General features: G+C 36.5%; 1 protein-coding gene across 2 annotated transcripts in view; it reads left to right on the forward strand.

Moving 5' to 3' along the window:
- The window catches only part of LOC119188471 (leucine-rich repeat-containing G-protein coupled receptor 5A-like), a 279,213-nt gene that overhangs the window by 205,951 nt on the left and 59,049 nt on the right, over window positions 1–14,213 (forward strand). For both annotated transcript variants that reach the window (XM_037442083.1, XM_037442084.1), the window contains exon 5: window positions 4,279–4,326. In XM_037442083.1, coding sequence (XP_037297980.1) covers window positions 4,279–4,326 — 48 coding nt within the window. The remainder of the gene's footprint in view (window positions 1–4,278; window positions 4,327–14,213) is intronic.

A 14,213-nucleotide genomic window follows, 5' to 3' on the forward strand; every position in this document is an offset into this window, starting at 1 on the left:
GACGGATGACGCCTAATCCCTCTCAGTAGTAGAGGAGGCCCGTGCTCAGCAGTGGGCAAGTATATAATACAGGGCTGATATTATTATATTATTATTATGACGCGGGAGTAAATAAATAATAAAGAAATTTAAATACATTTTTTAAAGTACCTAAGTAAGGGAGACAGGGGTAAGACCTTTGCTTACTTTTGCTGACGGTGGGGTTAAAAAGTACTAAAATTATGCTTCTATAACACTTCAATGATCCCTTATTAGGCTAAACATCAAGCTTCTTTAATAAAGATTTAAAAACACATAGATGTGTATGACGCGTGACAACACATACAGTTTTTAATAATAACAAATAATTTACAGATATGCTACGAACAAAGAAAAACGACCCCTAAACACAAGACAAAAAGGACCTACAAATCTAAGTTTCGACCTCCTTTAGTTCCTAAAGGACACTATCAATTACCAGAGCCGAAATCTTCCCTTTGATCAGCAAAGGTTCAAACTTGTATTTGAACAACACTCACTAACAAGTTTGGAAAGTTAACCGATAGTGATTTAGTCAAATTAACTGCAGTGATACGTATCAGTCTTTATTACTAATTAGATTTGAGCCCGGGCTTAAGATTCGGGCTTTTGACCGGTTCGATGTTTGGAACTAAATGTAAGTTGTGATTTGATTGGCTTGTTTTATGTTAGAGTGAGAGATCCGATTCTAATTATCATATTACATAATACATACATTGAGTTAGTGCGTTAGCTGTTTGAGCTCCCGTATTTTTCAAATCAAATAGTTTAAATTCTTCTACCTCTGAAATTCTGAACTCTCGGCAAATTTAATAAATATCAATATCGCTTAGCAGCCGTGTAAAAGTAAAATTCATTTACGTATTTTATTATTACAGTTCAGCAGTACAGTCACCGACATAAGTAACTGTACGAATTGAAAATAATAATTTCTTGCCTGCGCGAATATTAGAAATAGAAATAAAAGTAAACAAGCAAACTATAATATAGCTTTATTTCAACGAATTAAAAATTACAAATTATCTATACATTTTTTAGTTCTTATTTTTAAAATAAGAATTTACTTTATCTCACAAAAAAAATGCAATTATATTTATCGTGTATCGATGATTCGATATTTGAATTTGTTCGGTCACTATCATGACTGGCTAAAACTAGTTTCTCCATAGAGTCAAGGGAATCTCTTCATTATTCCTTAAAAAAGACTTTCCAAGTCTAAGCCTCCAATATCTAGAGTAAGCCGTCTATTAGCACGAACTATCAAAAACTACACTCAAACTGTGAATTGACGTTAATGCAGCATTCAGATGAAAGCGACATGCATTACAAAGGGCGGCGAATACTTTTTGCTCGCGCGGTAACGACTTGCCGGGCAAACGCGGCGCCTAAAACGCCCCGAAATTCACTCAACTGGTGCGGCGAATCTATCGATAAATGTATCGATATGGAAATTCGATTTACTCAATATGGCGATTATTGAGAGCGAAATATCTATGCAGACGTCAATTGTATGGTTTTTTTTTTTAATATCTAGTAATCATAATGTTGTTTAGGAAGTTTTCTTGTCCTTTATATTTTTTAATATAGTTGTAATGTAGCTTATATTTGTTATTATACCCATGCAAAGGCTTACATAGCATTTAAATCTGTTAGGTTAATCTCTAAAACTAAAAGCAAATCATAACCGATGAAAATGATCCCAAAATAGGCATTGCTCAAAAACTAAAAATGCCAAGGCGGTTTATTATTAATATATTTTCGATTATCTAAAAACTTACACGCTACACAACAGAAATGTGCAAGAGTATTTTGTGTATATTGCATAATTGATACCATTAGAAATATTCGTTCTATGTTAATCTAATACCTATACTAAATAGATTCCGTAAGTATCGACATTGTATCGATAAATTCCTATATCGATACTACAACGCTACTCCCCGCCGGCACTCATAAGTATCCATTTTCGACACCATGTCACCGACAAGCGACCTTTGTGCCGACACGAGCAAAACGCATCGCTTTTACAAACGGAAATATGGCTGTGCCGTGTGAAAAATGAATATTTTCGCAACTAAACTTGGTGTAGTCACGGGTTTGACGTGCGACGTCGATTTATAACAATAGCCGGCCAATAAAATGGATTTTTTCGACCGCTACCCTGAGAATTAAAGGTGACGGTAAAAGGTGTTTTTACCCTACATTCGGTGATTTTTATTAAAGGCATTTTACGAGTAATTTTTCACAGTCTTTGCTTTTTTAACCGACTTAAAAAAAAGGAGGAGGTTATCAATTCGATGCGATTTTTTTTTATTATTACACAAATATATTTAGTACATTAACTGGAATTCCCTGACACTTCACAGTATCTCGCAACAATTCCTCGTATACCTCTACCACAACACCCGAAGTACCAATTACCCGCATATCGAATTCGTACCAAAAAACGTTTCGGACCAAAGCGAAGCAGCCGCTGCCGGGCACTCCGTCCAATTTGGCTCTCCACCACAAGTACCGCGCATGTTTATTACAGACAAAGAGACCCGATTTGCATAACGCTCTGTGTCGTAATTAGAAACCATCTCGGCCCTCCTTTGTGGGGGATGGTAGACGTCAAACGCCTTCCACTCAGAGCGAGCCGTATAATCCCGGTGTTCGTGTAAAATGCACAGCGGTGCAAACAATTGGACTTTCTAATTGTATTGTGACGGCGATTGTACTCATTTTTATTTTTCGATGACATTCGAAATTTAATATTTCGGTAAGGGGCGAATAGGAATAAATGTACGTTAATTATATTAACATTTTCAGTCTTCTATCTTGTTATGTTAAATTAAATTTGTATGTTACGACTCAATAATATTTTGTTTTTATTCGAAAACAGACCAAAAATAATAGAAATTATATTCTTGGTCTTTTGTGTTTACAAAGTGACCCCACTGCACCTGATGGTATGTGGATTAGGGTGCAATAGAATGTGGACTGACGAGAGATGATTACCCCTTAACAGTCGACACATTTATGCCGGCCTGTTGAAACCGGATACACAGGCTGATCCCGGAACGCGACATACTTAAATGGACCGTTTTGGCGGGTTTTATTTCAAATGAAAATAAATTATTTGTGATATGTAAGACCTGCTAAAACTAAATTCCATAGAGTACTATAATTTTTTCGTGACTAGTACTCGTTACACGCGGTCTCGCACAACGCGGGCGGTGTTGGGGACCGGGATAATCGCGCTGACCGATATCCTTATTTACTGCAAATTGCGCTGTACACATGTGCCACGAATACCACTGTAAGTTATGCTGTTGATTAGTTTTGTGGAGTTTATTGACGTGATCGGCTTACTCCGCCTGGGATTTGCTGTCTTGCGTCACATTATGGGCGGGTTTTGGTTATAATTTGCCGTGGTTTTGGTGTCGGTTTCTGGAATAAATATGTGGTCTCCTGTCGATTTGTTTGTACATAAATTAACTGTGGACATGGCCTAAAATGATTGCAATTTTCACTACGTAGTTGAATTATTCATTTTTTAAAACATTACTATATAAATAAATAATATCAACTGTCGTGATATAATCTTAACAACTAATTTGCGTTGAAACGAATTGCTGTTTTCACCGAACAAGTACAGGTAAAATCTCATACTAACTCATAATAAAATTACCCGTAATTTTTATCCCTTGTAAAAACAGTACATAATATAATTTTATTCCAATCAAAACAAAAATAAGGAAGTCGGCACAAAAGGAACGAAATTCCCCCAACTCAAGAGCCGATGGTAAATCACGCGTGAAGTGAGCTCGAAAGGGCGTGCGTAAGCAGTGAACTAGTACTGCGAGCGATACCCGTCAAAGCGCCCTACGCCCCCGATATACGTCACGCGCACGACGTCTCTGTATTGTATTACTCTGTGTTTGACGAGATATTTATAAAAAAATACCGTTTGTCTTTTAGAGCAATCATGCGTAATGTTGGAATTGATAAGGTAACGATGCATGGTTTAACTTGGGTATTATATTGTCCCACTGCTGGGCATTAGTCTCCGCAAACACTAAATAGGTTTCTTCGAAGTATCGTTAAATTGTTTTTAATATAAGTATTAGTCATAAAATTAAGAAGTAAAAATAACCTTACAGCACCATCGCCTAAACAATATTTGATTTAATTGCAGGTTGTCAAATAAACGAACTCAAGAATTTCTTAATCAAATAAGATATAAAAGTATTGAAATGTTTTTTCTTTTGTTCACAGGAAAGAAAATCGCACACACCCTGTAGTTCCAGTTTGAGAGTAGCAACGGTAAGTTTCCGTTATTAGTTGCTAAACAGACTTGTTGTTACTTTCCTTTATTCTTTTGTTCCAAATTTAAAATTATTAAATTAATATTTTTAATTACTGAGACGAATTTAATTTGAAAATGGAACGTTTAACCGTCATTTTTAAAAAGAATGAACATTGTATAAACGCGAATGGCATTAAAAAATTAAACGTAAAAAATAAAGACCACGGAGCTAAAATAACAGAGCGGAAATAATATCGGAATATCATTATCGAAGAATATATTTTCATTGGATTCATTAATAGCCCAAATTCAACCGTGACCCAGATTGTTCGATATCTAATTTCATACCCGCTTATTAGAATTAACCGTCATATCCGGATACTCACCGAGCCCGGGCTATCGTTATAGAGACGTAAAACCACTTATATTGAACCTTAAAGGGAAACGAGCGCTTATATTTGTGTTGGTGACACAATAATAAGAATAACCTGTGTTATAAAAATGTATTTATATAGATTCTTTGATATCGTTTTTATTTGTCAAGTTCACTTACAACTGTCGGCGACAGATATATTTAGTACGAAAACCTCTCCAACCTTACACACACATAGTTACTAACCGCCACTGCCTCGAATATTCAAAATCCATAAATTCCACGCAATATCTTAAGGCGGGCACAATATTAAACCGCTCGGTGTGACGTCATGCCCGTAATAATTAGATCCAGCGTAATCTAGTGAAATGGATAACGTTCAATTATTATAATTAATACAGCGTTCGTTTTCAACTACAATTAATTTCGCCGAAATCGTTTCAAAAATCGAATGCTATTATAAGTTTTCGAATAATTTACGCGTTAAACGTCACTTTTGTTCGAAATTTAATTTATATAATTTTAATTTTTAATTTTGGAACGACTCAATTATAAATTTATTACGTAACTTGTAAAGTGGAAACGATAAATAACATGTGGAATGAGTTTAATGAAAAATGATACTTTAAAAAGAACCGCTGCACTTGGATAAAATAATTTCACGCTGTTCATTTTGGTTGAAAATTATCCATGTATATAGTAAGGTTTTACCAGAATCCTACGAATTGCTGCAAATTTTAATTGCCTGCCAAGTCTCAATTACACACCACTGACAACTGCAGTGTACTCCAAACAGTATACGGTACACTATTACATTTCCGCCATTTCTAGTAACATAATTATTTTCAACAGCTGAGTCATTGCTACTCATTATTCGTGTCTCATCAAGAAAACTTCATAAATTAAAAAGAAAATGCAAAGAGAAAAATAAATTAGCAAAGAAACAAATTACTGAACACAAAAAGTTACCTACCATTCATTAGTGGCACGTTGTCATTTCACAGAAAAGTTTGTTGCATTGTACAGGACTCGATTGCGCTTTGAAGCGGTCACTTCGACACTTCAACCACTTTTGTTCTAATTGCACCTCTGTGTTCGATGTGCGCTCCTGTAACGAACTTTGCAAACGGACACGGAGTTCTTTTTTTAAAAAGATTCGAAAGTCATTTTGTAAATGGAACGATACCTTTATAATAAATCCTTCGTTATTCACGTGTAACACCTATCTGCTGCATTATTGTAACGTAATTTGCTATTTTGTACAGTCAGCCACAAAAGTAAATAAATAATTTCAATTCAAAACACTTCTATATACATATTAACTTTAATCGAAATATTCTTCTTTCTATTCTAAAATAAAGTCAACTCTTTGAAGTTTATTTTACTGAAGACGAAACGAGGTTAAAGGTGATTTTAAATTTTGTATTTGTTCTGCTACTTTTGTTACTGAATGTACATACTTATTAAAATTATTTATTTTTAAAATAAGTGAATGAATAAACGAATCCCTCATAGCCAAATTTCGGCCACTGCAGCCAATCTCGGACTCCAATTGACTGAGTAATTTTTAATATGGAAAAACCTCACACAATTATTCTTGACACGACCTGGGATTCAAAGCCAAGATCTCAGCGCGCTAATCGTATTAGTACCGCGTACACAATAGAACCACGCCACCGAGGCATGTTTAAAATGTAATATTAACAAATAATGTGACACAGTAATTATATTGAAAACAGTTTAATAACCGTTAAAAGCAAATTAATTTCAAACCATTAACACTTAAAATCATCTATTACAACATCTCCAAGTTATTCCAAAGTGCAATTTAACAGGTAATACACAAAAATCCTTTTAAAACAAAACCGAGGGCGGGTAGTTAGGTACCGTTGTCCAGTTCCGTAAAGCCGTTACTCACAATTAACTCGGGTAAACTTCGTTTGCACGAGCCCCGGCCCGGCGCTGCTGTCATATTTTTTGCGCCAAACTATTTAGTTTTGTAAGATACTGAAAACTAACTAATGTTTTGTTTTAACGAAGCTTATTGCGAGTTGATAAATTGAAGCCGTTATTAATAGTTGGTACAAGTACAATGTTTTATTTATTTACTTTCATATACGTGTTCGTTTGGGTAATACCACATTGTTCTTACCACTAATGGCAGTACACACACTGCTATCTTGCGATTTGAACGATATTGTAGCCAGTTAGTCATTCGAAATATAACTGAAAATAAGTAAATGAACGTATTGCAGTAATGGCGGGCTTAGTAGACGCGAATAAGGTAACCGTCCAGGTCTTGGAGCCTGCAAGGGGACCAAGTAATCATTACCCTTTGTAGCCATTGTAACTACTGGACATAATAAGACATAACATCTCATGTCTCAGTATGGTGAGCGTAATGGAATACAAAACAATGCTTAGTAATTCAAGATGTTGGATGGTGTTTCTACTGTTTATCGGTCGTATCGCTTACCATCAAGCGAATGGCAAGCTCTTATCGAATAAAAAAAGTTCTCCTTCAGTACTCAGGTAAAAAGGCCTTGCAAAGATCCCCCACCCAGAGCCTCTCATTACCCAAAGCTAGCGCTACATAACAATATAATTCAAAGTGGCTGGTGTTACAATCATTACCATCAATTCTCCCATAATAATGCAAAATGGATGGTTTTTACCATCAGTTCTCCCATACAAAAACCCACCACTCATTATCAGCTCCATTCCACCTGATTAACTACCCCAAAACCCAAACGTCCCATAATAAGTACATAATGTGACAACTAATTTCTCGAAAGAAGTGCCTCGTTTCATTCGAGTCACGAACTTGCCCCTCCCCAAAGGGGGTGCAGTCATCAAGTAGGAAAACTTGTGAATTAATACGTGCCCATCATTGTAAACGATGCCGGATAACGTTCGGAATACTTAATGCCGAATCCTATGGAAGGGTTGCGATCGCTCGACATAAGAATTCCGATATTGGTTTATATTTCTCTAGTATTAATGGCGATTATTAATAATACTTAAAAATTAAATTACTACTTTTATAATTGAGAATATTTTTAAAATTTTTGTTTGTTTGTTACTTCTATCGCAGTGACAACTAAACGTATTTGTATGAAATTTTGTATGTACATAGACCATGTCTTGAATTAGCACATAGGCTACTTTTATGCCAGTTATTTTCCATGAGCAATATTTAAATTTTAAGTCGGATTTTTAATAGATGGCACTAGCGGCGTTTAAATAGCGCTATGAGTCGTGATTAAAGGATTTTTGCAGCGAAATTTTTGAGTTTATTGGTATGTTAAATTAGTAATGTCTATATTTATCGCTAAACGTATATGCCCCGTTACATTCGGCGTAGAAACTTACCATGTAACATCTCAATCGTATGATACCACGCGATACTATATAATTCAAACTTCATATTATTGTTTTTATTTATAAGCGGTTATTGCGTTTACCTCCAGGCGAGCATCTAGCTCGTTTCAACGAAAACCCACTCATACAGGGCGGTGTGTAAGTACCATAATAATAACCAACAACCTTTAACCATATAGGAAGTCGCCAAAGTATACAGCGAAGTAAATATTAACTGCTAAAAACTGTAAAACATTCCTCATAGTGGATAAACTAGGTAGTAAACACAGGCTAGGTCTACAGAACGGCCTGTGGACTATAATTTGGTTGAACACGTCTAACTGACTTGTCAGTAACTAGAAAGCAGTCGGTATGCGGAATCATTTTTCTAGTTACATATCTAAAAATAAATTTAGTAAACATACTTAACTTTATGTGCTTCTTTTTATAAGAATTATTTGGTAAATGTCAGTTTATTATTAACTGGGATTTTCTCAATGCATTTACATATCGTAACAATCGACCTGGGACTTCTCGAAGATTTTCTTTACATTGTTAATGAATTCTAACAGCTTCAAACACTTTAAAATCTAGTTTTATATTTTAACCATTTAACACAAGCGCATTCAACATCAAACCCAGTAGCAACAATCCAACACCATTTCTAAAAGAAATCTGTTAATTTCCGAAGCACTCAGTCCTCACTGATGGATCTTCAAAGTTTCTTCTCAAAGGACCAACTGATTCTGAGTTTGGCGACGAAATACAGAATACAAAGAAGTTTTTCGACTTAATTACGCTTAATGCCTATTCTAAGTTTTGATAAGTGCGTGTTGAGAACGCGTTATTTGTAAGTAAAAAAGTATTTGGTAACTCGAAGGGTTCATTAATTACAGCCCTACAAGGCTGTAATTGTTTTACAATTGGATTTGATTTGACCTTTGAAAGTGATTAAATGTTTAAAGTGATGAAGTTAAAATTCAACAAGACTTAGTTGCCACTGTTTTTCAAACCAGTATAACGTGAAGTTCTTTTGTTTTTTTTATATAATAATAATAATATCAGCCCTGTATTATATACTTGCCCACTGCTGAGCACGAGCCTCCTCTACTACTGAGAGGGATTAGGCCTTAGTCCACCACGCTGGCCTAGTGCGGGTTGGTAGACTTCACACACCTTCGAAATTCCTGTAGAGAATTTCTCAGATGTGCAGGTTTCCTCACGATGTTTTCCTTCACCGTTAAAACGAACGATAAATTCACAAAGAATACACATATGATTTTTTAGAAAAGTCAGAGGTGTGTGCCCTTGGGATTCGAACCTGCGGACATTCGTCTGGCAGTCCGTTCCACACCTAACTAGGCTATCGCCGCTTGTTTTTTTTACTACCACAATTTGCTAGAGATAGAAATTTCTCGTATATTCTTTCTTAAAGGTTATTAAAAATAAATGCTTAGTCGTACGTACAACTCCTCTGGCATTAAAAATGTTAAAAGCACTGACCATTTATCATTTCAATAGTGCCATTTAGTACTTATAGGCGGAAAGCCATACGCCAAACTGAAAACAGCCCAGTTTAAACGCAACAGTAATTGTTACGTACACCTTAATCCGAACACTCGAAACACAAAGCAATTCCACAATCATTTCGAAGTCCTCATCGCTGGAGTATCGTCGGGCCCGACGCTAACTTAGTGCCACTTGTCTACGCCTACAGCGGTTCGGGAACGTTCGGCAATCTCCGGCACAAAACGAACCAATCAGAACTAATTGTCGTCGGAATGATTCGATACCGCTGATTGGGATTTCATAAATTAACTGTTTCAGTCGAAGTCTGTTTTCGTTTGGATTAATTTCTAGTATCAGGCAAGCAATTTTGTAGAATGTCGATAATTGGGCAGCAAATTACTAAATTAAAAGTTCGTGGTTAGTGGTTTGATTCCTACAGAGTATATTAAGATCAAAATATAGAGAAGCCGATATTAACATTTTTAATTTTGACGATGAGACTCTTCTTTTTTTTATTGTGACAATCACATGGCACCTTACCATACTACGGTAATATAACAAAATAAAATCAAAACGTAAAACTAAACAATCGAAAATCAAGTCCAGAGGTAAATTGAAAAATTGAACCCAAAGGACACCTATATTAAATCAAGAACTTTAAACAGTAGATATAATGAAAAATAAACATTATAATAATGACGGAAGGAAGAGATTAAAACGACATACAAAGCTGATAACTACCTCCCACCTTACTAAAGATAATAGACCACGTTGTTTTCCTTTCCATATTCTATAATTAGTGGTTCATCTTGTTAATGTTTTACCTAGTTTCTAATAATCTTTTCTCTGTATAGAAATATAAAACATAGATTATTTCGATAGTTCAGTTTTTAAAATTAACGTCATTTGCAAATCAGTGCTGAATAGTCCATATAACCTGATTTCTACCGGCTTCCCTTTCGTAATTTATGTAAAATCTTATAATCATTAGAACGATTTGTACACCGAATGTATGCATATTACTTACTAGTACCTATAAGTCCATTCCAGCTTCTTTTCAGTAAATTTCATCCTTCGCTACTAATTCAAATTGTATTTAGGGAAACTTTTGCGTATCCAGGTCAGGTCAATAAAAAATCATATTAAAATAAGAACAAATTATTAAAATTATCTGTAGTAACTAAAACAATTCTGCAACTAAAATCCTCGTAAATATAACAGAATATATATTTTAAATCTCTACCCTTTCGCGAAATGCTACGATAGAATCGCCGACGCCCTAGTAATCCGACATCGGTAAAAGTAAATTCTGAGCTCTCACATCAATAACCATTTTGACAGTTAAGCCGCCATTTTTCATTCGGCAGCGGAACGCTCCGAGTCTGGGGTCGCATGGAACAAAAAACCTCCTTGTACCGAGCGTGCAAACACCGAAACTGCATCGGCTATACCCTTTAAACCTCTTATATTGCAGCTTTAATTCCGCTGTGAAAAGTTTAGAGCGTAACAAACGCGACAATGGAGCTCCGGCCGGATTCCTATGTAGCCTAACATTGTGTGCGCGCGGCGCGGCGCTGTGTGGCGGCGGAGCACAGTAGATCAACTTCCGAGCCATTTATTCGCAAATCGAGTTATTGCACCTCGCAGATCGCTTTACACAGGTCATTTGTGGAAATTACACATCGCCGCAAGTTTTCATATTAACTTAAAAGATTTACGTCCGTTCCAGGTGCAAAATATTTTTTCCACGTCGAGATTAATGCAACGTTTCCTTGAGAGGAGCCCGCGTTTTCTTAATTTCCTCGTTCAGTGCATAAGCTTTAATTTATGATGTCGCGTCGCAAAGATAAATTTGTTCGCGTTTATCACGGCTTTAATAAACAACGTCCGAATATGCAGTTTCGCGTACATTCACGTCGAAATGTCGTAATTTATTTTGAATTTAAACTCTTGTCCCATTAGGGCGCGTGTATGCTGAATTCCACAAAGGCAAATCCAGTTATAAGTAACGCTGCGCGTCCAAACACAGTTATCCGTTTGTTTTGCTACGTACTGTTGGCGCATATCGCAAATTAAATAACGTGTTTCGACTATGAATAACAGCGCGGCGTGGCTCCTGCGCTCTCCGCTTTCCGCCCTCCGCCCTCCGCTCTCCGCTGTCCGCCCTCCGCGCAGCTAGCCGCGTTACAATTTGAATTTTAAAATAACAATCATTTTATTCTATATGGCTAGCAGTGTTTGGACACTTTAAGCTTGTTCGTTTTTTGACGTGCGCGTTACCAGTACAGAATATTTTAACCAAGTCTTTATTAAAAAATTCGATCATTATAAATCTACCGGCGGACTTAATTACGGGCGGAATTGTGCATTATGCGCGGATTAATGCCCGGTGGATAAACAGGCCGTTTCATTAGGGCAAGACGGCCAGTATTTCAACTGTAATTTACCGCTCCAATACTTGAATATTTGTTTACCTGAGGCCTGTTCATAAGCTTTATTAAAATTCCCCGTCGCGCCGCGCGGGGCGACGGCGGGGCGACGGCGGGGCGACGGCGGGGCGACGGCGGGGCGGCAGCGGGGTGGCGGCGGGGCGCCCGAGTGTTCCAAGTGTCGTGCCTGTGTATTATTATATCGGATCTCGTAAGGCACGCGATCGTTTGACGTGACGTACTAATTGCAGGCGGGGCCGTTAGATACGAAGCACGTCATTCACTAGAGCGCAGCTTATTATGAGTCATGGAATGGTGCGAGGCGCGGTTGTAACAATTTCGCCTTAATAGAATAGGGATTTATCCCGTGCATAACTGGGGGAGTACAAATATTTTGGGAACATTGTTGTGTAATTTGGTATGTAAGTGATGCGTGTAGCGTCTGCGAGACGGTTTATGACAATACGACGAAATGTTTTAAGTCGACGGATTCGGGCCGACGTGCGCGCGGCGTTTAGTACGCTTCCATATTTAAAATTCTTTTGTTGTTTTAGAAATGAGGTGATGTTATTTGAGAAATGTTTGGATTCTAAAGCTACATAGAATTAACGGTCTTAATAAATATTTAAGTTGTTGTTTTGCTTGTCACGTGGTCAGTGAATTTATTTTATATTCTGGTTCTCATAGTTCAGCAACAAACCTAATTATGGTAATGTGAAGTCAATTTCATTTGAATTCTCCTAACAGTCTGTATAGATTTCCTGGGTTTCAAAACAAGAAATTGCAGCAATTATTAATGACATATTCAATATATTGACGTAGTTCCGCGTGAAATGTAAACAATCAGATCATTGGAGCAAATAACTCATATCGCGTGAAATTAAACGCAATCGCGATTTAAATTCGACAGTTCAAACGCCATTCAGCCTCAAGAAACATCTTTATTGCCTTATTTGTAAACGGCGATGTTTACAAACCGTTTTAAAGTTTTATCCTTTGTCCCGTTTGTTTCTTTCTTAGCAAATAAGTCGAGGACGCGTTGACGATCGCAAGCTGTCTAGCGACAGATTAAACAAAGGCGGGCGTTGGATTGTGAAGTAGGGGAGTATAGTGTCGGCGGGTTTGGAGCGGTTTTAAAAACGCTTCGGTTATGGTCGGATGAGAAGAGAAAGGTTAGCTGAGCGTATTTCTGTTAATAGCGGTTAAAATTTTACCTATTTTGAATAAAAAGGCCGGTAGATGGAATCATAATCTTTCGCAATTTTGCATAATCATGTAGAACATATCCATGAGAAACATAAATTATTATATGACTTCGATTTACCGTCAATAATTATCAAAGATTGAATATTGTGTCATCGAACACTAAAATTATTTTTCCTGGAAGTCAAAGTTTAAGTTTAGTTTGGTAAATTTTTTAAAAAAATATTTTCATACAAAAAATTAACTCTATAAAACAATTAATTTGTTTTAAAACCCTTCCATATACCTTAAAAAATTACAAATAAAAACACAATATCATAAAGTACATCACAATCGCGTTCCAACCGCTCGCGTGCAGCCTGCCTTAGAGCAGTCGTGCCGCGCCTGTGTGCGTCGAACCTTGAATAAAACGCTGCTTAGTGCGCTTTGCTTATTCAGTGTGTTTGCATGCAGCCTTGCACGCTCCATCGGGGCCGGCTGCCGACTCGCCGATATAAATACAATTTACGCGTTTAAACTTAAAACTGATTATTGTGCAGTCGGCTTTATTGTTTAGTAGCTTCAAGCTTGCAATCCTTACCAGCCCCGCGGCAGTCAATAACCTAAGTTAAAATAATTATATCCACATATCTTTACTCAGGAACAGTGTAGTTTCATAGAAGTAGTTAAGTATTCCTTAAAAAATAATAGTAGTAATTTCTATAAATAATGAAGGATATTTTATTTTTTTAAAGTCACTTTTTAATAAAAGATTTTTACCTAAGAAAGACGCGATTAAAAGCTACATTAGCACTTGTTTTTTTATAATGTATTTGCCACATTTCCAATACAAACGAAGTTGAGTCTGTGCCAAATGTATGAAATTTGAACGCGTTACGAATTGTCTCGGGGGAGTGGTTGATACCAACTCTTAGACGGGGTTAATACGTCTCTTGTGGCGACGATTCTTTCACAACACACGATATATGTAGATAGCACCACTTTGGTGTTATGTAGATAATATTACAATTTTGAAGGCGAAATATGGTTA

This window comes from Manduca sexta, chromosome 23, assembly GCF_014839805.1.
Source record: "Manduca sexta isolate Smith_Timp_Sample1 chromosome 23, JHU_Msex_v1.0, whole genome shotgun sequence".
Taxonomy (NCBI): domain Eukaryota; kingdom Metazoa; phylum Arthropoda; class Insecta; order Lepidoptera; family Sphingidae; genus Manduca; species Manduca sexta.